Source organism: Galeopterus variegatus, unplaced genomic scaffold (assembly GCF_000696425.1).
Source record: "Galeopterus variegatus unplaced genomic scaffold, G_variegatus-3.0.2 Scaffold1674, whole genome shotgun sequence".
In the NCBI taxonomy this organism is placed as follows: Eukaryota; Metazoa; Chordata; class Mammalia; order Dermoptera; family Cynocephalidae; genus Galeopterus; species Galeopterus variegatus.
Window position 1 is genome coordinate 206021 of NW_007727785.1, and position 25111 is coordinate 231131.

Genomic DNA, 25111 nt, shown 5'->3' on the forward strand with positions numbered 1-25111 from the left:
ATTTTCACAATGTTAATTCTTCCAGTCCATGAACAAGAAATGTCTTTCCATCTTTTGGTGTCCTCTTTAATTTCTTTCAGCAGAATTTTGTAGTTCTCATTGTAGAGATCTTTTACTTCTTTGATTAAATTTATTTCTAGGTATTTTATTCTTTTAGTAGATATGGTAAATGGGCTTGCTTGCTTTATTTTTTTTCTTCTGCTAGTTCATTGTTGGTATATAAGAATGGTAGTGATTTTTGTGTATTTATTCTGTATCCTGCATCTTCACTGAATTTGTTTATCAGCTCTAGGAGTTTTTTGGTAGAGATTATGGGTTTTTCTATATATAGGATCATGTCATCTGTCAACAGTGACAATTTGAATTCATCTTTTCCAATTTAGATGCCCTTTATTTCCTTCTCTCGCCTGATTGCTCTGGCTAATACTTCCAATACTATGTTTAATAGGAATGGTGAGAGTGGGCATCCTCATCTTGTTTACATCAAAAGAATAGAAAGACTTCCAGTAAACAACTAACATTAAATCTCAAAGAACTAGAAAAACAAGACCAATCTAATCCCAAAACTAGCAGGTGGAAATACATCTTAATTAGCAGAACTAAATTAGAGACCAAAAGAATGATACAAAAAAATCAATGAAACAAAAAGTTGGGGTTTTGAGAGGATAAATAAAACAAACAAGCTACTGGCCAGACTAACTAAAAAAAGAATTGAGAAGACCCAAATAACAAAAATCAGAAATGAAAAAGGAGACATTACAACTGATAACACAGTAATACAAAGAATCATTACAGATGATTATGAACTATATGCCAACAAATTCAAAAACCTGGAGGAAATGGATAAGTTTTTGGATACATACAAACTACAAAGACTGAACCTAGAAGAAATACAAAACCTGAACAGACTTGGTAACAAGCAACAAGACTGATGCAGTAATCAGCAGTCTCCCAACAAAGAAAAGCTCTGGACCAAACAGCTTCACTGCTGAATTCTACCAAACATTTAAAGAAGAATTAACACCAGTGTTTCTCAAACTATTCCAAAAAATTGAAACAAGAGGCTATATTCTAAAATTCATTCTATGAGGCCAGCATCACCCTGATACCAAAACCAGACAAAGACACAACAAAAAAAGAAAGCTACAGGCCAATATCCTTGATGAACTTTGGTGCAAAAATCCTCAACAAGATATTAGCAAACAATACAATAGCACATCAGAAAGATTATACACCATGATCTAGTGGTATTCATCTCAGGGATGTAAGGATGGTTCCACATATGCAAATCAATAAACATGACACACCACATCAACAAAATCAAGGACAAAAACCTTATGATTATCTCAACAGACACAGAAAAAGCATTTAACAAAATTTTAGAATCCTTTCATGATAAAGACCCTCAACAAATTAGGTACAGAAGGAAAATATCTCAACATAATAAAAGCCATATATGACAAACCCACTGCCCAAATCATCCTTAATGGGGAAAAACTGAAACTTTTCCTTAAATCAGAACTTTTAATGGAAATTTTAAACAAGTGGAATCAAGATCCTGAAGCATTTCTTCAATGAATTGTAAAAGGAGATGAACTATGGCTTTACCAGTAAGATCCTGAAGACAAAGCAAAATCAAAACCATGGCTACCAAGAGGTGAAAGTGGTCTAGTCAAAGCAAAAGTGAAACAACAAAGGTCATGGCTACAGTTTTGGGGATGCTCAAAGCATTTTGCTGTTGACTTTCTGGAGGACCAAAGAATAACATCTGCTTATTATGAGAGTGTTTTGAGAAAGTTAGCCAAAGCTTTAACAGAAAATGCCTGGGAAACCTTCACCAGAGAGTTCTTTTCCACCACAACTATGCTCCTGCTCATTCCTCTCATTAAACAAGAACAATCTGTGAGAGTTTCAATGGGAAAATCATTAGGCATCTACCCTGCAGGACTGATTTGGCTCCTTCTGACTTCTCTTTGTTTCCTAACCTTAAAAAATCTTTAGAGCCCCTATTTTTCTTTGGTTAATAATGTAAAAAAGACTGCATTGACATGGTTAAATTTCCAGGACCCTCAGTTATTTAGGAAAGAACAAATGGCTGGCATCATCACCTACAAATGTGTCCTGAACTTGATGGAGTTTATGTTAAGAAACAAAGTTTATGTTTTTTATTTTTAGCTTTTAATTCCATTTCTACAAAGTTTTTGAAGTCCCCTCATGTAAACCAACATAATTTCATTTGCTTGTTATAATGTCACATTGAAATTTACACAACTGAAATTAGCTACAATTTCCATTTTTTCAAAACCTTAATTTGAATCCAAAGAAATCAGGTAATGACCACTTCAATTGGATGACCGTCTACAAAATGAGTGTTATTAGACACTTGAAATATAATATGAAATAAATTTATTCCAATCACAACCATAATTATATAACTTAAGATAAAATAAAGTCTTTGGGGGAAGAGGGGAGGCAGGAAATGACATATAAAATGTATTTTAAGTTAAAAGCCATAGTAAAGACTTTATCAGTATTCAATCCTATAATTATAGTCTAAATAAAAAATACCAAGCAGAATGTTTAAGTTCTTTATAGCTAATTTGTCACTCTAGTATTTTTCATATATGTGCAAAGTAAAAAAATTTTTTTAAATAAAAATGTTCCAAATGACCTTTTATAAGATGGAAAATTTGCTTACCTCTTCCCTATGATTCTTAATTGGCATACAAAGAATACTTTGTGTCTTGTAGCCTGTAATTTGGTCAACTTCTGCATTGAACCGAGGATCCTAGTAAGGAAAAAGAAATTCAATTTAATGACTGATCTGTTCAAAGACTGATTTGATTTTCTGATATATTAGATTAGAGAAATCTAACCTTTGACTTACCTTGTTAACTATGAGTAACAATTTTATTGCTGTAGAAGGCATCAAATCATGTAAGTATAAATCTTCGTACAAGATAAATTTAAGTGTTTTTTTTAGCAGCTATTTTTTATGAGAAACAAAAAAATACAGACCTGAACAAAGGTTCAAAAATACAGAAAATTCAATATATTGGATAGCCTTACTTAAATTCAGAAAAAAGTGGCATCTCTCTACCTCTGTAATACAATTTGGCTGTCTTCATCTCACCAGTGTTCTACTGTGTCATCCAAAGAAAAGCATCTCTGCTCTAAAACTTTTTCTAAAAACCTATCACCTCCAAAATGACCTTTCTAATAAATGACCTTGTTTCCCTTGCAATGGTTGTTTTTACATTTCCTCAGTATTCTGTACTTCTATCTCAGGTATGCATAAGAACTTAAATTTTTGGTATATATATATATAAAATGCATGACTCAGTTGGCTTATAAACAATTCCTTAATCTTTTGAATCTCTTTCCTCTTTATAAAACACATTACAAGTATGCATTTCAATAATCGCAACCGATTTGAGAGTTGCAAAAGTCCTAAATGTGAATTAAAGAAAAAAAAGCTTAATTTTCCATTAAGCTTTAGATAGAGAAGATCTAAAATTAGGCCGTAAACTCCGTGAGGACTTTTATTATTTTGGTTTGTTACTATACTCCCAGTACTTAGCACAGGAACTCAAATGAATTTGTTAAACAAATGAAAAACTTCATTAACAACTGATACTACAATTATCAAATGTGATCATTTTTAGCTTATTATAATTTAAAGCAAATCTTGTTGGAAACCAAAGTAGAGGAATGGACAGATACAACTACATGAGGTAAGATTGGAATGGAAACAAACATTCCAGAACATAAACATCTGAATGAGTGTTGTTCCCTTCATAGCAATAACCTCGGGAAGTTACATGTTTAACCTAATAATAACATCACTGCTCTAAAAAGCTCTGTATTTGGAATTCCCTTCAGAGAATACGGAATATTCGCACTGGAAAATCCTCATCTCTGGAAGGTCATTTCTATTTTTTAAAAAAATTAGTCTAAAGTCATGCAAAGCCAAGGCTGTAAAAGAAGTAGGTGACTACACTAGATTTCATCAATTGGGGTCAGAAATGAGGCCAACTTTCTCCTGAGAGGGCCAAACTTGGCTTTAAAGATCATTTCAAAAGAAAAGTTACAAAATGGTGGAAAATCAATATAACTACTTTATGTTATAAATAAACACTACTGCATTTTTTCCTTTTTCTGCAAACATGCTCAAAGTTATATTAAGACAGAAAAAACCTTAGTTGAATGTTTCTAATAAAACAGGTCTTATTTTTACCTTTAGATATTAAAGGTATCTAAAGAAAGCAGACAAGATACTGACATTGTTGTATTATTACCATATTATTTTACAAACTAATAATTAAAACGTGAAGAAAGTGCATCCTTAGCAATGATTTTGTTAAAGAATATTTGAATTACAAGACAATTATAAAGAAGAGGATCTACCCAACTATCTAATCAAAGCAGTAGAGTTTGACAAACGTTAATTAGTAGGACTTCACAGCTTTTTTGTGTCTATTGTTAATTTAAAATCAACAGCAGTCCTAGATTTCACTCTTCTTTAAAGTGGGTGGGAATCATACATCCTTCAAATTCACTTTATGTTGTAAAAGAAAAATGTGAGATAGAATAAGATTTTAAAGAGTTTACTGAAGTTAGTAGCAAGTCATGAGTTGGGGAACACCAGGCTGAAAGAGGTTTAGTGTACCAATAAAAAATTGTCAGGGGCAAGTATTATGGGGTAAATGAGGAAGCAAAATAAAGAAATTATTTGATTGGTTGCAATTATGCAGTTGCCTTATTTGGTCTATCCCATTGGAAAGTCCCTAGTAACATAATTATAAGTTTGCTGGCTACTTCTGACTGGTTGAGCTTAAGTTCTATTTTTCTTTAATATGAGCATTTAAAAGAAATAGCTCAAGTTAAGTTTTGCTTATTTCTGCAAATCAAGCAAGGTAGAGGTCACTTATGAGGCCTAAATGGTTTTGTCTGCTAAGTGACCCTTGGTCTCCATTTTAATTAACTTTAACCAAGTGAAGTTCCAATCTCCTGGCACACTGAAGAGTGTTCCTTTAACAATATGCTCAGTGCAAAGACAATATAAATAGAGGACACCTAACCCCTATAGGTCCAGGAAACACCAAAGAAAAAAATGGAACACTATTATTATTGTGATTATTCCTTTCACTGTTTATGAGAACATGACAGTATGAAAAAACACAAAATATGAGACAACAAAGCCACAGACAGTGCAGAGGGAAAGATACATCACTGCCATGCAGTATTCTGACTTTCTGCCTCGGAGCATTCTCCTGCTCTGGTGAAGGCAGGTGCTACCCAAGCCAAGCAACAGTTCCAAACAGAACTGAAAGAAGTTCCAAATTTCTGAAGTGGCCAGAATTTGTAAAGCAAAGTAGAGGGGCTCTGCTGTGTGGGTGGGGAGAGGGTAAAGAGGGGTAGAGTAAAGAAGACGGAGTGGCTATTCACTTTGAACACATAAAGGACTAGCAAAAATTACCTGCTGAAGGCTGAAAGCTGAATAATGATACGAGTTAAGGAAGTGTTTGGAGGCACTGAAGTTCCAGCCCAGCCAGAGTAGAGAATTCACTCTAAGCAACTCAGGCATTCAATTGAGGCAGGGAAAGGTCACTCTTTAAGGTTAAGGACTATACCCTATAGTCTAGGTACTCCCTAAACCTAAATTCAAAACTAGTAATAGGTCCCCCCTAGTAAATTATAAGACCAAGCCTGACAGGATCAAAAGGATCTGCCAATAATTTTACTGCCTCCCAGAACAAACCTCATCCCTATTTTAAAGGAAGAGGATACAATCTAAATGCTCTGTAGTGAAACACACGCAATTTCCAGCATACAATAACAAATTACTACACATCTGAAGAAATGGAAAATGCAACCCACAGAAAAAAGAAAAAGTAGTCAATAGAAAATGACCCCAAGATGATTCAGATGTTGGAATTAACAGACAAGGACTTTAAAGCTGTTATTATAAGTGTATTTAAGAACATAACGGAAAGTATGGCAATAATGAAGGGATAGGAATCAAAAATAGATAACCAAATGGAAATTCTAGAACTGAAAAGTATAATGTGTAAAACAAAAAGTTCACTGATGGGTTTAACAGCAGACTGGAAACAACAGAAGGATCAGTGAACCTGCCGCAGATCAACAGAAATTATCTATTTATAAGGACTAAGAGGAAAAACAACTATAAAAAGTTAACAAAGTCCTGATGTTTTCTGGAACAATATCAAGTGATTTAATATGCATATGATAGGAGTCCTAAAGAGAATAGAGCCAAAATATATTTTAAAATATGTGACCAAAAATTTCCCAAAGCTGACAAAAACTTAACTTATACACCTGGTATGAAAATGCTATACGGGGTGAAACATACACATGAAAACAATGCAAAGGATGGCTGACCTCTCATGAGAAAAATGAGGAGCAGAAAAGAATGGGCGAACTCTTTTAAAATGTTGGGAGAAAACTGCTATCAACTGAGAATTGTTTATCCAGTGAAAATATCCCTCAAGAATACAGGCAAAATAAAGGCATTTTCAGATAAACCAAAACTGAGAGAATTTGTCACCAGCAGATGTATTATGAGAAGTGCTAAAGGAAGTTCTGCAGTCTGATGGGAAGGATATTAGAACCTACAGAATAAAGAGCTAAGAAGTTGGCTTGAGCACAAGTAAATATACATAGAATAAGGAAGCTTGGTGCTTCAATTGTGGAAAAGGAAACACCCAATGGAGAAAAGAGGAAGAAAAATAGTGCATCTTGAGGTGCTGAACTTAAATTGGAGGTATCAGTATGAATTCATTGTTTTTAGTATAGTAAGAAAATAGATCTGGAAATAAATAAAATATAGGTGTGTACGTATATTTGTATATCTTTTCCTAGCTTTGTCTGTTGATATAGCAGCAACAATGGGCGTAAACCAGAAGCAATGAGCACACCTAGTGCCCCATCTTGGCTTCTAAACACCATTCCTTCCACCAACAGGAACTAGGGCTCCTTGGAAAAAAGAATGGTTCCAGGGCTAGGGCAGGGAAAGTATAAGATAAGCCTCAAACATTTTAATAGGCCAGAAAGTTAGAAAACACCCAAAAAAGTGATGAGGATGTATCAAAAAGACACAAGAGTCAGCAAATCTGATATAATTTGAGTATCAGAATAAATGAAAATAATAAGAAATCATAATTCATTAAGTTAAAAAATCCACTGGTCCATACTGATATAAATGAAAGAATGAATAAATGAATAAAGGAGAAGGCAAAACTCTTCCTTACATTAGAATGCCAGCTAGTAAATATAGAAGGTATGATGGAGTTAGAAAATCAGTGGATGCTAAAACTGGTTAAGTGTAGGTTGTTAAGGAACAGAATTATTTACACAGTCTCAAAGTATCTCCCCATATGATACTTATAAATTACAATGGGGAAAACTGTACCTTTATATTGGAGAAATCTGTTGAATACCACTTTAACCAAGTTATCATATTTAACAACATCAATACAGATGCTCCTTGACTTACCACAGGGTTACATCCCAATAAGCCCATCATTAGTAGAAAATATGTTAAGTCAAAAATGCATTTAATACCCTGACAAATGTATCTTTAAAGTCAAAAAATCATAAATCAAGCTACTATAAGTACTGAGGTAAACTTACATCATATGCCCCCTGATAACATACACTGAGAAGGTCTGTGGTATAATAAAAAATGTATTTGGTCTTTGTACCCAATTCCTGGCACATACCTCCTAAAACCCATGAAATTTCTTGAGTGACAGGAATGTATTTTTGATATTTATAACAAGCCCCTTTCAACCATACCTGAGTTCATGTTAATGAGGCAACTTATTGGTGGGGGGGAGAGAGTCCTAGAACACTTTAGGATGGGAGCTGGGCACCAGAAAACCCAACCAGGTAACTAGAGGTAATGGGAGTTTGGATGTGTTGTCCCCACCAAAACTCTTGTGGAAATCTGATCTCCAATGTGGCAGGGTTGGCAGCTGAGTCATGGGGGCAGATCCTCATGAGTGGATTAATGCTCTCCCTAGGTGGCAGGATTAATGAGTTAGTTCTTACACTATTAGTTCCCGTGAGGGCTGGTTGTTTAAAAGACCCTAGCACCTCCCCTCTCTCTCTTACTTGTACCCACTGGCTGCCTGCAACTTTCTGCCATGAGCAGAAGCAGCCTGAGGCCTGCGCCAGATGCAGTTGTCCCAGAATCATGAGCCAAATAAACCTCTGTTCTTTATAAATTACCCAGTCTCAGGTATTTCTGTTATAGCAGCACAAAACAGACTAATACAAGAGGGTTAGAACTTTCATTCCCATCCCAGCCTCTGGGGAGGGAAGAGGGACTGGAGGTTGAGTTCAGTCATCGATGGCCAGTGACTTAATCAATCATGCCTATGTAGTGAAACCTCAATAAAAAAAACTTCAGAACAACGAGTTCTGGGTGAGCATCTGGGTTGGTGACCATATTGCTGTGCTGGGATGGTGCTGTACTAGAAAGGGTATGGAAGCTCTGTGTCCTCCACCCCCTGAACCTTGCCCTATGAATCTCTTCCATTTGGCTGTTCCTGAGTTGTAACTTTTATAGTAAAACTGTAATCTTAATTATAGTGCTTTCCTGAATTCTGTGAGTCATTCTGTCAAATTATTGAACCTAAGGAGGGGGACATTATAACTCCTGGATTGGTAGTCATCCTGAAAGAAGGATCCTGGGATCCCATTGTGGCCAGTGTCTGAAGTGGGGGCAGTCTTGTGGGATTGAGCCTTTACCATGCAGGGTCTGTGCTAACTCCAGATACTTAGAGTCAGAATTGAACTGGATTGTAGGACACCCAGCTGGTGTCAGAGAATTGGAGAATTGGTTATTATTATTTGGAAAACCAAACAAAGTCTCAACATTAACATTTGTGGTATTCCTGCCAAAAGGGCCTAGATTGAATCTACTCATGAAGAACATTCTGCAAAATACCTGATCTGTACCCTTCAAAAATATCTAAGCTAAGAAAGATAAAGAAATGCTGAGAAATTGTTCCAGACTGAAAGGAGGCTAAAGAGACATGCCAACTATGTGTGATATGTGATCCTGGATTAGATCCTGGATCAGGGGGAAAAAATAACCATAAAGATTATTAATGAGACAATTGACAAAATTTTGACTATGGACTGTTAAATAGTAGTATTGTATCAGATTAGACAATAGCATTGTATCGATGTAAAATGTCCTGATTTTCATAATTTTATTATGGCTGTGTAAAAGAATATTCTTATTAGAAAATATATACTGAAATATTTAGTAGAAATATGTCTCCAAGTTATTAAATGGTTCAGAAAAATAATACGCATATACTCATATTACATGGATTATACATAGAGAGAAAACAAGAGGAAATGATAAAGCAAATGGGGCAAGAGATAACTGGAGAATCTGGGTAAAGGGTAAATGGAAGTTTCTTATACTGTTCTTACAAGTTTTCTGTGAGTTTGAAATTATATAAAATAAAAATAATAGAAAACAAAAAAAGGAAAGAACACAGAGGACTTGTCAAATTATAAGGCTGGTTTTCTTCCACAGAGTGGCATTTTTAAGATAATGGCCTAAAAGTGATTAGAACGTTGAACGAGCACAGACACAGCCATTCTGAAACTGTCTCCTAGGGCACAATTACGCCATGAGAGATTAGTAGATTTATTTATATTAAGACAGTTGCTATTGTTTTTTTTTTCTTCTAAAATCCATTTTGGAAACAATTTTACTCATAACAAATTCACTTGGGAGAATTTATAGTTCTTTAGGAATATATGAAGTAAGATCTGCAGGGTGAGAGAAGGTGAAAGTGTGCTTCTCTGGAGAAAGAAAGAAAGGGAGGGATAATAAAGTGGCAGTGGGAGGAATATCAACAACATGGTGTAGGCCACACAAGTGGCAATGTGACCCTTCCCCAATACCTTCCAAGTGTTCTCTCTAGACAGCATGGTACACATGGAATGGCTGTCTGGTGGAAGCAGGAGAAGAGTCTGAGTTGACTTGGGAGAAACAGGTGTTTTGACAATGTACATCCTTAAGACACAGGAAGTCTTGGGGAGGCTAAGATTTTACTGGGACATGGAACAGGGGTTCAAGGCAATCCAGCATAGGTATTGGATTATATCTAGTTTTTATACATAATGAAAACACCAAACACATTTATATAGTTGTTGTAACTATATATCTTCTTCTTATTAATAAGTTAATCTTCTTAATATGTGTTCACACCTTCTCATCTTATTAATAAATGTGTTAATATCTTCTTATTAATAAATGCTGTGCCACATTCAAGGAAGTTGCATGAATGATCGGCTGATGCAGGAGATGATGTGTAACTAAACATCAAAGTACTGTAAGAGCAGCATTGAGCAACTAATCCTTTCACTGGAACCTGTAGTCTAACTGAGAATCACTAGACTCAGTTGTGAATCTTGTGTTATATTTTAAATACATAAATGTTATTTTATTAGTAATAAAATAGTTGAATATTCATATTTGTATCATTTTATATCATTTTCTGTTACAAAGTTTTAAAAAGTGAATCAAATATTCATAATTTCTTACAATTAATTTATCTATGAAATTATTTTTTCTTTTAATTCTTAGCTTCAAAATGAGCATTATTACATTTCATGGCCACCTCTTGATTTTCCACTGCTACATTACAACCTTTAAACTGTTCTGTGGTCAAATAAGCTTAAGAAATACTACTAGAGAATCATTTTTACAGATTCACATTTAAAGAAGTAGGACTCAGAAAACATTAGAATGTGTTTTCATTTGAATATTCTGACTACTTTCACAAAAAGCTATGAGACAGTATTTTGATTAATCATTTTATGGGTGGGGCTGAGTAATGAATAAATTATCCATTAGCCAACTGACTTCCACAGCTAATAACAATGCAAATTAGATCACAGATCAACTCCCACAACTTCTAATGACATTCTTGGGACACAAAATAACTTCTGCAAAGCCACTATGAACACGGATCCAGGGTCCCAAGGGTGAAGCAGCAACGTGAGGAATCCACAGGCTGCGGGGCTTCACGCTGGGAGCAGTGCAAATCAAGGACACTAGCTGGACGGCAGTACAAGAGTTATTACTATTGACTGTAAAACAAAAACTACATTGTTGAAACCTTAAAGATGGTAAGCAGATTAAATAAAATTCATATAAATGAAAAATTCTCCAGACTGGAGACACTCAGGACCATGCAGACAAATGAAGGCTTTCTCAGCAAAGCTGAAGAATATTTATGGTTCTACTGTACTTGGGACTATAGTGCCATTGAAAAGTGGAAACCCAGCTGTCCCCTAAGACTGGAAGGGAATTTTGCAATTTTGGCAGCAATCCTTCAGCTGTGTCCTTAATACCCTTCCTGGAGTCTGTTACAGTGTGATGTTACCACAGAGCTCAAAGAGGTCATGGAGATAGCTCCATAAAGACTGGTCAATTGTTTAAAGAGAATCAGAATTGAATAAATTGCTCATATAGAATGAATTCTGAAAAAATATCTCAGGTTTAACCTACCTGACCTATCATATCCCAAATCCCTCCCATTAGTATTCCTCACCAGGACCATTATTCATTCACCTAACTTCAAGACCTGAGTCATCTCGACTCCTCTTTTCTCCTCACTTCCATCTTCTATTAGCTGCCAAGTTCAGCAGATTGTCTACTTTTCACCTGAAATCCATTCTCTCCTTTTGATCTTTATGGCCAGCGCCCTGGTTCAGGTGCTTACTTCCTCATACTTAGACTAAAATAATCTTCTAGCCTCCCAGCTTCTACTGTAAAATTCATTTTTCTAAAGCAGTTTAAATCATACTGGTCCCTCTTTCAAAACACCTTCAATTACTCCTTATGGCTCTGAATGAATACATATTCCTCAGCCTGGCATTCAACACCTCAGTAATTTCCTGACCCTGCTCCCACAGCTACTGAATGTCTGTCTTGACTATTACCTACATATTTCCCTGTGACTTCTTCAAACTCCTCTTTACATCTGGATCTCCCCAGGTATACATCTCAGTTTATATATATTTAATATATATATCTTTAATATACATATCTTATATATTTCCCAGGGTCCATATCAAACACTGCTTCCTCAAAGAATCTTTTTTCCATCTTTCCAACTAGACGTCATATCCTGCTTCTCTGAAATCTGTCTCATTATCTCTGGCATCTATTATGATCTGCTTTCTATTGCCTTTATCTATAGCATCTATTATTATTTTCATTCATCCAATATTTATTAAGACCTAACTATGAGCCAGGTACTGTATCAGGCACCAGGAATATAGAGGTGAATAAAACAGCTATGACTCTTCAAATTATATAAAGCGAGACAAAATTACCACTGAATTTTTATGGTGTACCACATAGTAGCTAGATGGAAAAACTGCTCTATCAAGGTGCTATAAAATACCTCGTAAACATACAAATTGTCGGTCAATTAAGATGCTTTGTTTAAAAACTGTACTTCTACTAATAAAAAGAATCATTTTAAATGAGAAATTTGAAGATTCTTACAGTATAATATTTAAGTCCATAATTAAAGACCTGGGCATAGCCGCAGCAGAAGTGGAAGAAACATCAAATATCTCCATCAAAATATTTTAGAGCAAAAACTTCCATTTTCTGAAGATATCCAACGTTTGTATGCTTAAAAAAAAAAGCAAGGAAGGAAGAAAAGAAAATCAGACTTTGGTATCAATGGGACTTTGAATGACTGAATATGATTGACTGAAGAAATGAATGAAGGAATGAAAAAAGACCATGGGTTCTTCTTCTTTTTTTTTTTTTTTGGACCTATCATTTTAGAATATCAGTAAAATCCTCAGAAGTTCACACAGAGATAACATAAATAGGGATATGTATAGTTATCGGATAAAAAGATGAGAGAATACAACTATGAGATGAGCTATCTTAAATTATCACGAAGCAGAAAAACAAGAAAAGATTTCTCTCAGGCCCAGATCCTTGACTGAACCAACAATGAAGAAACTAGCATTTGAAAGATGGGAAAATTCTTACTATACATCCCAGTTTTAAATAAGTATGCAAATTATTACATCTCTGATATCCCCACCATTCACAATTGTTGTCCAGTGCCCCAGCCATATTCCGCTCCCACCGCCCGCCTCTGCTCTGATGGTTCCCTATTTACCTCATACGCATCTTTGATGTTCAGCGGCTCACCGAGTGCTGCCACATGTCCCACAATGCCTTTGTTCCATTCTAAGCGGATGCAGTTATTCGAAGCTTCTTCCAGTGTTGAACCTTCAGCAACATCAAAGAGGCGGCTGATGAGAAACTTATCATTGGAGCTGTCCTCACAGACAAGGAACAGGGAATAGCGGTCAGCAGAGATGAGTCCATGGATATGCAAGAAAATTTTGTGACATAAGGCTGTGACATCCAAATGACTAGAAATATCTTTCACTAATTCCAAGAGTCTTGAGCACTGGTCACCTTCATCATTATCAAACCGTGGGGGGGTTAGAGGCATCTGTTCCTTCTTTTCTGAGTCAGAAAGGAAGCTCACAGTTCCCTCAGAATCCTTGACAACAATGGGTCTAAGAGGCCGGTCAAATTCAGAGGCGGAGATCTTCCTGGTTGGTGTTGCAGGGGCACTGTTATCTGACCGAGGACTCTGCTGCAAGGGGCAAGAGCAAGATTCAGTGTGGCTTCTGATGCCTTCCTTGCACGCAGGGATGGTGTGAACTCTCTCAGCAAACCATGCATTGACCATTTCTCTGCAGAACACAACATATACACATGTTAGAAATTTGAGGAGGAATGGTGCTACCCCTGAAAGCTGCTAAAGATCTCTCGAGGTAAATCGATTGGATAATCATTTGATTTGTCATAGGAAATAAATACAAGGCTGTTTATTTAAGACAGACAATTTTATTCTGAAAAACCATACATGGCAACTGTTGCAATGAATACCTTAAAGCCTGACTTCTACATATATAATTTTAGATATCTGATTTGCAACATATCAAGCATCAAGTCTGCTTCTCTCAAAATTAGTTCATAGTAAAGTGAAAGACACTAAACTTGACAAAAGTGTTAGGAAAACATAAATACAGAAGATAATCTAACGTTTAAAACACACAACTTTTTCTGAAGTTAAATATTTGAAAATTAAAAACCAATATTTATCTAAATTTGGCTTGCTAATATCCATAATTTTGGATAGTTACATCCATAGTGCAAAAATAGATCAGATTTAAAGGGGAAATGGAAAATATAAATAATTTAATCTACTGTGGAGAAAAAATATAGACTTCTACAAATATTATCCCCAAAATACTTACTCGATAATGGCAAAAATGGATGTCTTCTAGATTATTTACCCTTTGTGTAAAGGAAGAAAATTTAAAAGCAGACATTACCTAAGTTAAAAAATGCAGCCCAAGAAAACTGAAGTTATTTATGTTTTTAATGTACCCTGCTGTTAAAAACAAAAAATAAAAAACAAAAACCTATTTTGAGCTAAAGCCTTCACAGTGGGTGATTTTTTAAACAAACATGCCAGATCATATACAATCCAAATAAGTGTTGTTCAATTCAAATAATTCCCCTTAGAAAGGAATCTTATACCAATTAATAATCTTATACCAATTAATAGTGCCATTACTTTAGACATTTTTGGAACTCTTCTTTTAAAATGAACTTCTGAAACAAATTATAATCCAAACAAGTATACTAGTTCCATTTAAAATTCAGATCTTATTTTTCACTAACCCCTCTTCCTCTCAAAAGGAACAAACAAATAAATAAGACAAAAAACATAAAAATCTAGGGTAACAGCTAACTTAATTATCCATCTTTTGATAAGACTTGCCTTTTTCCTTCAAATTTACCTTCAAAAGACAAAAACTTGCTACCACTAGCAAATTTAAAAGAATTTGCCTATAATAAGAGCAATGCAATCTCCAACCTGCAATGACATAATTGATGGTTTTCACCAAACAACTAACCAGGATAAGAAAAGTTTGACGATGTACTATTTTGGAGAGAATATAGGAATATACATAGACAGTCTTCAATCTTTTTGGCTGTCGTAAAAATTGATATCACCTCTTTGGAGGGCAAGCAGATAATGCATAGCAATTTTTAAAATGCATCTATCCTTCGTTCCAGAGATTTTACACATGTGGCAAAAGAAATAGAAGGGTATTTACTGCAGTACTCTTTGTTATAGCAAAGACAGAAGTAACTTAATACCACCAGTAGAAGGCTGACTAAATACATCATGGCACATTTATACAACAGAACACTAGGCAGACATTAAAAACTGGTTATATGTACTGATATGAATAATCTCCACAATTTATTAAGTGAAAAAAGAAGATGCAAAAGAGGAAAAGAAATTGCTTTATTTCTTAGTCTGTAAGCCTTTCATGTGTGGGATGTTCTCTTCATTATTTTATTTTGAACAATGGCGCATTATTTCTTAAATATATACTTACCCTGAAATGATAGGAGTCTTGAATAAACTGAGTTAAAATAAAAAGACAACAAAGATTTTACCTCATAATTTCAAGTGTTAGATACAGTTATAAAAGCCTTTAAATTTCCCTATATCTCTGTAAAAAGTGCGGTCAAAGGATACAAAATTTCAATTAGAGAAGAGAAATGAGTTCAAGAAATCCATTACACAAAGTGGTGACTATAGTTAATAACAATGTACTATATACTTGAAAATTGCTAAGACAGTAGATCTTAAGTGTTTTCACTTCAAAAAAAAAAGTAAGTATATGAGGTGACATATGTTAATTAGCTTGATTTAAGCAGTCTACAATGTATACATATATCAAAAAATAATGCTGTACACCAAAATATATACAATTTTTGTCAGTTAAAAAGTAAATTTCAAAAAATCCAATACATATTTTAAAAATAGCCTCACTGGTATTATGAATTGACTTACTTTATAATAAAGGTCTTACAAATATGAACTAAGAAGGAAAAAAGTGAAGTAGTAGGTATGTATATTGTACAGATCATGAGCACATATACAGATTTTTTAACGATTTAATTATCCTAATATTTAATAAATGCTCACTGTGGCCTAGGACAAAATTTCCAGTGAGGACAACATACACTGATTAAAACAATGCTGTATCTCAAAAACTTAGACAGAAATGAGGGTGACATGTTCTGGGAAATGTTTATTTAACTCCCAAAATTTGACTAATAGTGCCAAAGCCACTGATGTTAAAAATGCATGTGAAGCAGTCAAAAATGTAGAGGAAGCTTTTGAATAAAACTGTTTTGTAAAATGTAAGATAGGAAAAAAATCAATACATCTAAATTCACGTATCTGGTGTAATTTTAAATATGAACATTTAACTAAGTTGTTCAATCAGTATAAAAACAGGCATTTTAACTATTTCAGCTACAATCCTAAAACTTAGCCCTAACTTATTTCTTATCTTCTTACTGGAAAATGGAGATGTTCCTTTTAAATTTTTTAATCAAACCGTCCACTTGACAACTCCATGTGAATGTCTAAATACACTACAGAAAACAGTGAAAACAGAATTCCGAATGCCCAACACCTTGCTCCAATCTCCCCCTCTGACAGTTTTCCTCATATTAATAAACAGCACCATCACCTCCCCAGTTACTCAAACCAGACATCTAGAAATCACTCTAAATTTCTATTTCCTTCAACTTCACATTGAGCCAAGCCGTAAAACTTCTGTCACCTTGATTTCCAAAACCCTGCCTGTATCCCAATCTGTCCAACCATCTCCATTACTACCACCACCCTGGTCCAAGCCCTGCAGTCTCTCACCTGGACTAAGGCCATAGCTCCCTAACTGGTCTCTTAGATGTTATACTTGCCCCTTTTAATCCATTCTCCACACAGCAGCCACAGTAATCTTTTAACAAATAAATCCTAACATCTTAACCACCTTACTTGGCGTCTTACTGAACTGAGAATAAAACCTGAACTGCTGTAATCCCCTTCCACACAAGTTCCTCTCGCCTCGTTGGCCTCCTTGGGCTCTTCAAGCACACCAAGTTCTAACTGGCTCCTGTCTGGAACACTCTCCCCTCACCTGCGCATGGCTGGTCAGCTTCTACAACCCCTGCTCAGACAGGTCTTCCCTGATCACTCTACCTAAAGTGGCCTCAACATATCGTGTTCTCCCCACACTCTACCTGAATGCTCACCACCTGCTACTTTACTTGTTTGTCAGTCTGTAGGTATACTGTCTGTCTCCTCTGACTTGTAAATTCCACCAGAGCTACTTGTCTGCCTTGCTCACTGCTGCATCTCCTGCACTTAGATCCATGACTATCACATAATAGGTCCTCAATAAGTATTTATTGAGTGAAGCGAATGAATGAATAGATGAAGGCTCTTAAAGCATCAAAAGGGTCAACAGTCTTTTACATATCTGAATGCTGGTATATTTGTTACAGAAAATCAACATTGTGTTGCCTCAGATGTAAGCCTCAAAACTGACCATGGCTAATTTATCCTCATATACCCTGCAGTGCCTAGTGTATCTCTTAAGCAAAGTCAGTGCTTAAAAATTCTGTTATGTTTTTGATTACTGTATTTAATTGTCTCATAAGTGTTTTATCTCTAGATATTTTCATGGAGCAATTAATGCAATATTAAACGACACAGGAAAAGATCTCCTGAAATGAAATTTGGTCATTCAATCAACAATCCTCATTAACCACCAGTAACTGGGGGGAAGGGGAGTTCTCATGATCACATTATTAACTATCTGAGTCCCTGTAATTACATGCTTGCATAGGAAGACATATGTTACCATAACCTCAAAACAATCACTTATGAACCAACCAAACTGTTAACTTTAATTTGATACAATTAAATCATCTCTCACACACTTCTCTTTCTTCAGGCATCCCAGTAAGTCTTATAGTGCATGACCTACATGGCTGCTATGAAGTGGGCCTTTCCCCTTAAGACTACTATCTATCTTCTTCTGTTGATTTTTTTTTTTTTTTTTTTTTTTTTTTTTTTTTTTTTTTTTTCTTTTTTTTGTTTTTTCGTGTCCGGCAACGGATTGCCACCTTCAGTGTTGCCCCCGTACCAGGCCGGGGACCGGCAACGGGATTGCAACCCTCGGGGTTGCTCCCGCGCCTCGCTCAGCCAGTGAGCGGGAACCGGTCTGTATGTGGGATCCGACCCCTCGGGCGGGAGTGCCGCCGCGCTTCCCAAGCGGCGCCCTATCCCGTGCGCCACCGGGCTGGCCCCTTCTGTTGATTTTTTTTTTTTTTTTGTCTTTTTTGTGTTTTTCCGTGTCCGGCAACGGATTGCCACCTTCAGTGTTGCCCCCGTACCAGGCCGGGGACCGGCAACGGGATTGCAACCCTCGGGGTTGCTCCCGCGCCTCGCTCAGCCAGTGAGCGGGAACCGGTCTGTATGTGGGATCCGAACCCTCGGGCGGGAGTGCCGCCGCGCTTCCCAAGCGGCGCACTATCCAGTGCGCCACCGGGCTGGCCCCTTCTGTTGATTTTTTAATACTTCAGCCTCTATGCAAATACAAATAACCTGCAAATTCAAATTAAAATTCTTTTCAAAGATATATGCTATAGTCTGAATGTATGTGTCGTCCCAAAATTCATATGTTGAAACCTAACCCCATGGTGATGGTATTAAGAGAAGGGGTCTTTGGGAGGGCTCTGTACTCATGAATAGATTAGTGCCCTCATAAAAGGAGCCTGACCTTCCGCCACGTGAGGACACATTAAAGGCACCATCTGTGAGGAACAGGCCCTCACCAGACACTAAACCTGCTGACACCTTGATCTTGCACTGCCCTGCCTCTGGAACGGTGAGCTATAAATTCCTGTAGTTTATAAATTACCCAGTCTAAGGAATTTTGTCATACAGACCAAGACAATACAGATTTTACAGAAGTAGATAAAAGTGATGTTGGAGAACCTTTCTAATATTACACAAAGCCACTGACAATTAAGGGTTAGGCCCAGTTAAAGACCAGCTAAAATATGAAGAAACAATCAGCAAAGATAATGACATAACAGATACTTGAAAAGAGAATCACATTCAAATAACTGCATTCTGGATTAAGAAAGGTCCTGAAAAAACTGAAAAAGCCTTTAAATTTTAATTCAAAAAAGCATTTTTGAGAAAAAAAATTCTCTTTACCATCCTGCTGCAAAAGCCAAACATGAAGTGAAGATAATGTTTATGGTTACAGTTTGGTCTGGAAATTGATTATTCTAAGAATTAGCATGGGATTTTCATTATAATCTAAATTTTATTAGATCAAAATAAATTTACTTCCATAATCTATGGTTCTATTTTTCAAGATAAAGTTCCAATTAAAAGCTTTTTACTGATTTTTTTTTATTTTCCATTTTGATAAGATTCACTTTTAAGCGTCCTTTTTTCTGAAATGAATTATTCCCATAAGGCACTATGCTGGATGCCAGAAATACAGTAATGAGCAAACCCAGACAAATCATTAAGTGACCTCTCCTCCCAAATGTGGGGTTTACAGTGTGTTCAGAAGTTAAATTATGCACACATTGGATTTTACTGGCATATGAAGTTAAGTATAAATGTACACAAATAAATAGAAATGGAAAAGATGACTGTGAACATGTTTGATATAAAGTAACAAATGGGCCCGGGTGGTAGTTCTGACTGGGCAAATCATGTCTATGGACTTCCCCTTCTCTTTCCTGATTCTAAGGGATTTTGAAAAATATGCACATTAGTGATACTAAAAACAAAAGCATCATTTTATTTGAACCTGGCAAGGTAGACATTAACAATCCTACTTCCTAAATTACAAAGCTACATTAAATGGCTGAACCAAACCCATCCTATGATTTGGTGGCTGCTGTAGATTGAATGTTCCCCAAAACTCATTGAAGCTTAATCCTCAGTGCAACTGGTGAGGTTGGCAAATTCTATTATGGTTAATGAAAGGTGCAGTCTTAAAGAGGTGATGAGGAGGTTAGCCCACTCTCCGCTCAGCCATATGCCATGTGACACCCTGCATTGCTGTCACCATCCACCAAACAAGGCCCTCACCAAATGAGTTCCCTGGACTTTGGACTTCCCAGCCTCTGAAACTGTAAGGAATAAATATTGTTTCTTTACAAATTACTCAGTTTCAGATATTTATGTTATAAGCAACAGAAATGGACTAAAACACTGGCAAAACCTGGAATCAAATACAGGCCTCCTATTCTAGGTACTATGGCCTATAAAAATAAAGAAATTCCCAGAGCATCAATGCTTGGCCTGAGGAAGACACTCCATAAGGTCTAGCTGAATCTGAAAGTCAAAATCAAAATCAAGCAGAGAAAGCAGAGAGAATAAGATTACTTACAGTAACACATTCTCTAATTCAATCCTTCATATCCAGATCTTAAAAGGACAGCACACTGTACCATTGTGGTAAAAACACTACCTCAGAGGACGTAGAGAACAAGGATTCTTAAGGATAGTATCCTTAAAAAAAATCTAACTGAATCCCATCATGTCTACGTTTCTCTGAAAACAAATCACGTTTTATAAATCTAAGGCAATGCACTTTTCTGTATAATAAATGTGTTCAAAAATGTATAGAATGTTTAGAATGTATAACAAATGCATTCAAGAGAAAAGTAATTCTTGGGTTGCTAGATTTAGCAAATAAAAATACAGGACACCCAGCTAAGATTGAGTTTCTGATAAACAATGAATAATTTTTGAGTTTAAGCAGTATCTGAAATTCAAAGTTAACTGTCTGTCCTGCATTTTAACTGGCCACTCTAGTCATTCTATATTTCTTTTCCTAACTGAAATTGTTGGTGGACAGACATCAAAGAAAAGGTAAGTTCTATGCAGCATACTGAGTTCCAGGCTATGAAATCACTAACTTTATCACTGAAGGAAGCACAAAGGACTACCAACTGTGATCCCGTGTATGATAATTGACCCTTTTGAAAGCTCTTAGCTTAAAAATTTGTGGTAAAACTGGAGCATAAAATTCCTCCTTAAGTCAAGCTCTTTTATTTTGCTCTCAAACCACACCATATAAAATATTTCATAAGGAAAAAACAAACTGTAATCTACTTATGAGAGGGAGATTTACTAATTGCTAAAAATTCTTTTGAGTACAGAGCTTTAAGAGGCTGTGTTTTCAGCCATAAGTCCTGGGTTCTGATCTTAGCATTTGCTATGAATTGGATGTGTGACTTGTGGTAAGCAATTTTCTTCCTCTGAGTTTTAATTTCATCCTCGACAGAACAGGGCAAAATATCATCAGTTCTGACCTCTTTACGAAGTGTAAGGTGCTAACTGTCTTCACCAGGGTTAAAGTCAATAATACCAAACTAGCAATCACGAGATAATTCTAGTTCCAGCTACAACACCACACAGATGTGATGTTGAACCAATTACAACTTCTCTGGAGTTCATTTTCTCTGGAGTTCAAATTCTTCAGTGGTAAAAATGGGCTGCTGTATTAAAAGGCCATTAAGAACCCCCACTACAGCTTACATTATCAGCAGGACCATGAGATGGTCCCTGGGTCACTTAACTTCTTCATTTTTAAATAGGAGAAACACCTCCTGACTCGTCTACCCACACATAGGGTTGATGTACAAGTGAAATTAGAAAATGGGCCTATAAAAGCCATTCAAAATCTCTTCCACACACATAAGATTTTGCTGTCTCCTACACCCTTGTACTCATTCCAGTGGAGATGAAGGGCTGGGGTAAGGAGAATAGCTGTTCATTTCCTCATAAAGTTCAGCCAAGAGAATCAGAAAAAGGATGAGGGTAAAAGGTTGTGTTCCTGGAGGTACAAGCCCACAGGCAGAGGGGGCCTACCAGGGTCTGGATATAGGCTAGCTACATGCACCATGAACACTCAAAGTCCTTGGCCAAAGCAGATACTTCAGAAAGCCATTCTTTACAGAATACCACTAAGTTAAAAATAAAAAGAGAGAGAGAGAGAGAGAGAGAGAGAGAGAGAGAGAGAGAGAGAGAGAGAGGTTAAATTACATCATAACTTTGCGAGCAAAAACAAAACAGAACCAAGTTCCACTGAGGTATTTTTAACCTTAACTACAAGCACTAGTAATTTAAAGACTTTCCACTTTTATGTGTAAGTGTGCTCTTGCTAACTGCCCTGAAAACCTGGGAGTCTTTGTTGATTTAACTTTTACAAGGCTATTAATGAAAGACAACAGGCTCTAGACACTCGAAAGAAAGCCAAAGGAAATGCAGTGACCATTGATGCTGAGAATTTATAATTGATGACAAGATCCTGATGTTTAACATCCCATCCAAATCTTTCCTGCTCCTCGCTAAAATCTGTTTTATTTTTCTCCAGTCATTTATTCTTACTGTACCTTACTACATGCAAAAATTCTTACCTCATAAATCAATTGTATTATACACCCTCTTTAAATGGGTAAATTTAATTTTGTTTTTAAACGTGTACAATATTTCTTAAAATAACTGGAGAAACGCTGGACGGTACCAAAACCAATGTTGGGAGGTACTCCTCTCAGGTGACACTAATGCGAATATTACCTGTGGTTTCAAACTTGTACATACCACTCATGATGCTTAGTGCTCACTAAAGTACTCTTTTCCACAATGAGCAAGCAAAGAACCTGCAGATGGTAGGAAATAAAAGCAGATGTAAGTTGCCAAAAACTTGCCACGAGTTCTTGTCATAAATGTAACTTAAATCTCAAATCTTTTAACACACTGAATCCAATCACAAATTTATTGTCCTAATAGTCTACTTTAGGGAAGACCCTTGCAGTTCAAACTGCTTATGTAATAATGACTTAATATAAAAATCAATCTCATTAAGAATAATGTTTAACACATTTTGACTTCACAAGTTTTCTTTACAGCATTAACAGCACTGCATCCTACAAGATGATGTTATAGTGCAGGCGGAGCTCAGAGCAAAACTAATGAGTTCACCCACTAGCCTGGTTCCAGCAGCTGCTGCAGGAAAAAGCCGAACTTGACATTTCCAGTGTCACACATTTGGGGACTTTAGTAATACAAAGGGATGAATAAATTCATTTGTGAATGATAAAAAATGAATAAAGGAATTTGGGGGGGGGTAGGAAGCTTAGAAGACAAATTGTCTTCAATTTTTTAGAATGGTTTTAACAACGTTTATTTTATCAAAATTATACACATGGCAAAAATAAAATGTTATATATTTCATTCTACACATCCTATGTGCTCATATTTTTAAAGTAAATGAAAAAAGCAGCAGTCTTAAAAGACTCAATTAAGTTAATAATTAAATTAAATGGAGCCAAACTAGTAATACCCTTTTTATGGATATTTAAATAGGTTTAAGTTTTGTACATTGGGTACACTTCACCTCATATTCTCTAAAAATTTTATCAATTAGTTAGTAATACTCATTGAAAAAAATGAAAGTCACTGGCTGGCACAAACTCTGTGAAGAACCAAGACTTTCCCCCCTTTCCAATTTCCCATTCCACTTAAGATTATTATAATCCTATCACAGGAAAGAAAACTACAATTTACAGTTTGTAATATGGAAAGTTTCCACTAATCAAGACAAGTCATAGCTTCTTCCAAATGCCTACAATATCTAAAAGTATTAAACAGGCCATGTAAAACTTATTGACAGGACAGAAGGATGCAAGCTCTTGCACAGCATTTCAAATAAGATTAGCAAAAGGTACACACACACACACACACACACACACACACGCCTATCTCCGTAAGGGTCTCTGTGCAGCAATAACTTTACTTCCTACCAAAGTTAAACTGCCACTTGCTCATCTTACAAAATGACTATTGAAAAAGACAGAAATACCTTAAACTACATGTTCAATATTCCAAATGTCTTGAAAGGGAAAAATAATTAAAATATTTTGTCTAGGTTTTATAGAATCTTCCTTGGTTTCTAGAAAAGCAAAGCAAAGAAAAGAAGAATTTACAAAGAAAAGTAAAATTTGGATATAAACATAATAACTCTCGAGTTAAAAATAAAATTAGATGAAACTTACTTGTAGAGCAACCAGTTTAATGTGTTTTGCATTCTTGCCTAAAACAGTGCATCAAAGGATAAAAATTCTTTGAAAATATACTGTACTTGGTATATTTGTGTTCCTATACTAAAAATATAGTTGTAATGACCTAGTACCTAATTTTCAGCCACTCTATTTTAAAATGACATTTGAGATTTCCCACTTTTTATACTCTAAAATTATATATGGAAACTAAACTCACTTAGGCCAAGCCTCTAGGCACATCATTTTAAGTAATGTGCTCGCACACTAAGAGGCCCTAAGAGAAACTTTAACATCTTCCTGAGTTAGATTCCTCATGACATTAAATCTATGAGTCTTTGCTTTGCTTCCACTAATACTGACAATGAACTCCAGGATACACGGTGGTTAAGGACCTAGGTGAGACACCCTTAGGCTTAACCCTAGAACTACCTCCTTGTAAGAATGTGACCTGAGGTACTTTATTTCCTCTCTCTAAAATGGAGGTCATGGCATTTATCTCATTGGGTTCTTAAGAAAATTAAAGGAAATGATGCATATAAAGTGATAGCATGGCGTCTGATAGTGCTTAATACATGACAGTTATTGTTTTTAAGTCAATTGAGCATTAAATGGAGCATATTTTAAAAACTGATTAAGTTTTTAGTTTTTAAATAAAGAGAATTTATTCAATGGGCTAATAGAATAACTAGATATTAGCTATTGCTTCTTTTTAAGCCCCTAATTTAAAAGCATTAATTTCTCTATAGAAACACTTCATATGAAAAAAAAAACTTGTTTTAATGTTAGTATTTTTTCAAATTAAAACTGAAAAAACATGACCTCCCCAGAGTAATAACTACACTTACATATGACATAATTTTCTGAATTCTACATAAAGATTAGGAACTGAACATTAAATTGAGAAAAATAAATGCAAGAATGTATTGTTGTTTTTCCATTACTACTTAGAAACTGATTTTTTTCCAAAAATAAGTTATAGATTTGGGGACTATTTTTTTTTTTTCAAAATATCAAAAATAAAACTGT

At 35.6% G+C, this 25111-nt stretch overlaps 1 protein-coding gene across 1 annotated transcript in view; it reads right to left on the reverse strand.

Moving 5' to 3' along the window:
* Nucleotides 1-25111, reverse strand: part of PDE5A (phosphodiesterase 5A, cGMP-specific) — a 146242-nt gene that overhangs the window by 111273 nt on the left and 9858 nt on the right. Inside the window, exons 2-3 of the mRNA XM_008578385.1 lie at nucleotides 13209-13797; nucleotides 2699-2788 (exon numbers count right to left, since the gene is read on the reverse strand). Coding sequence (XP_008576607.1) covers nucleotides 2699-2788; nucleotides 13209-13797 — 679 coding nt within the window. The remainder of the gene's footprint in view (nucleotides 1-2698; nucleotides 2789-13208; nucleotides 13798-25111) is intronic.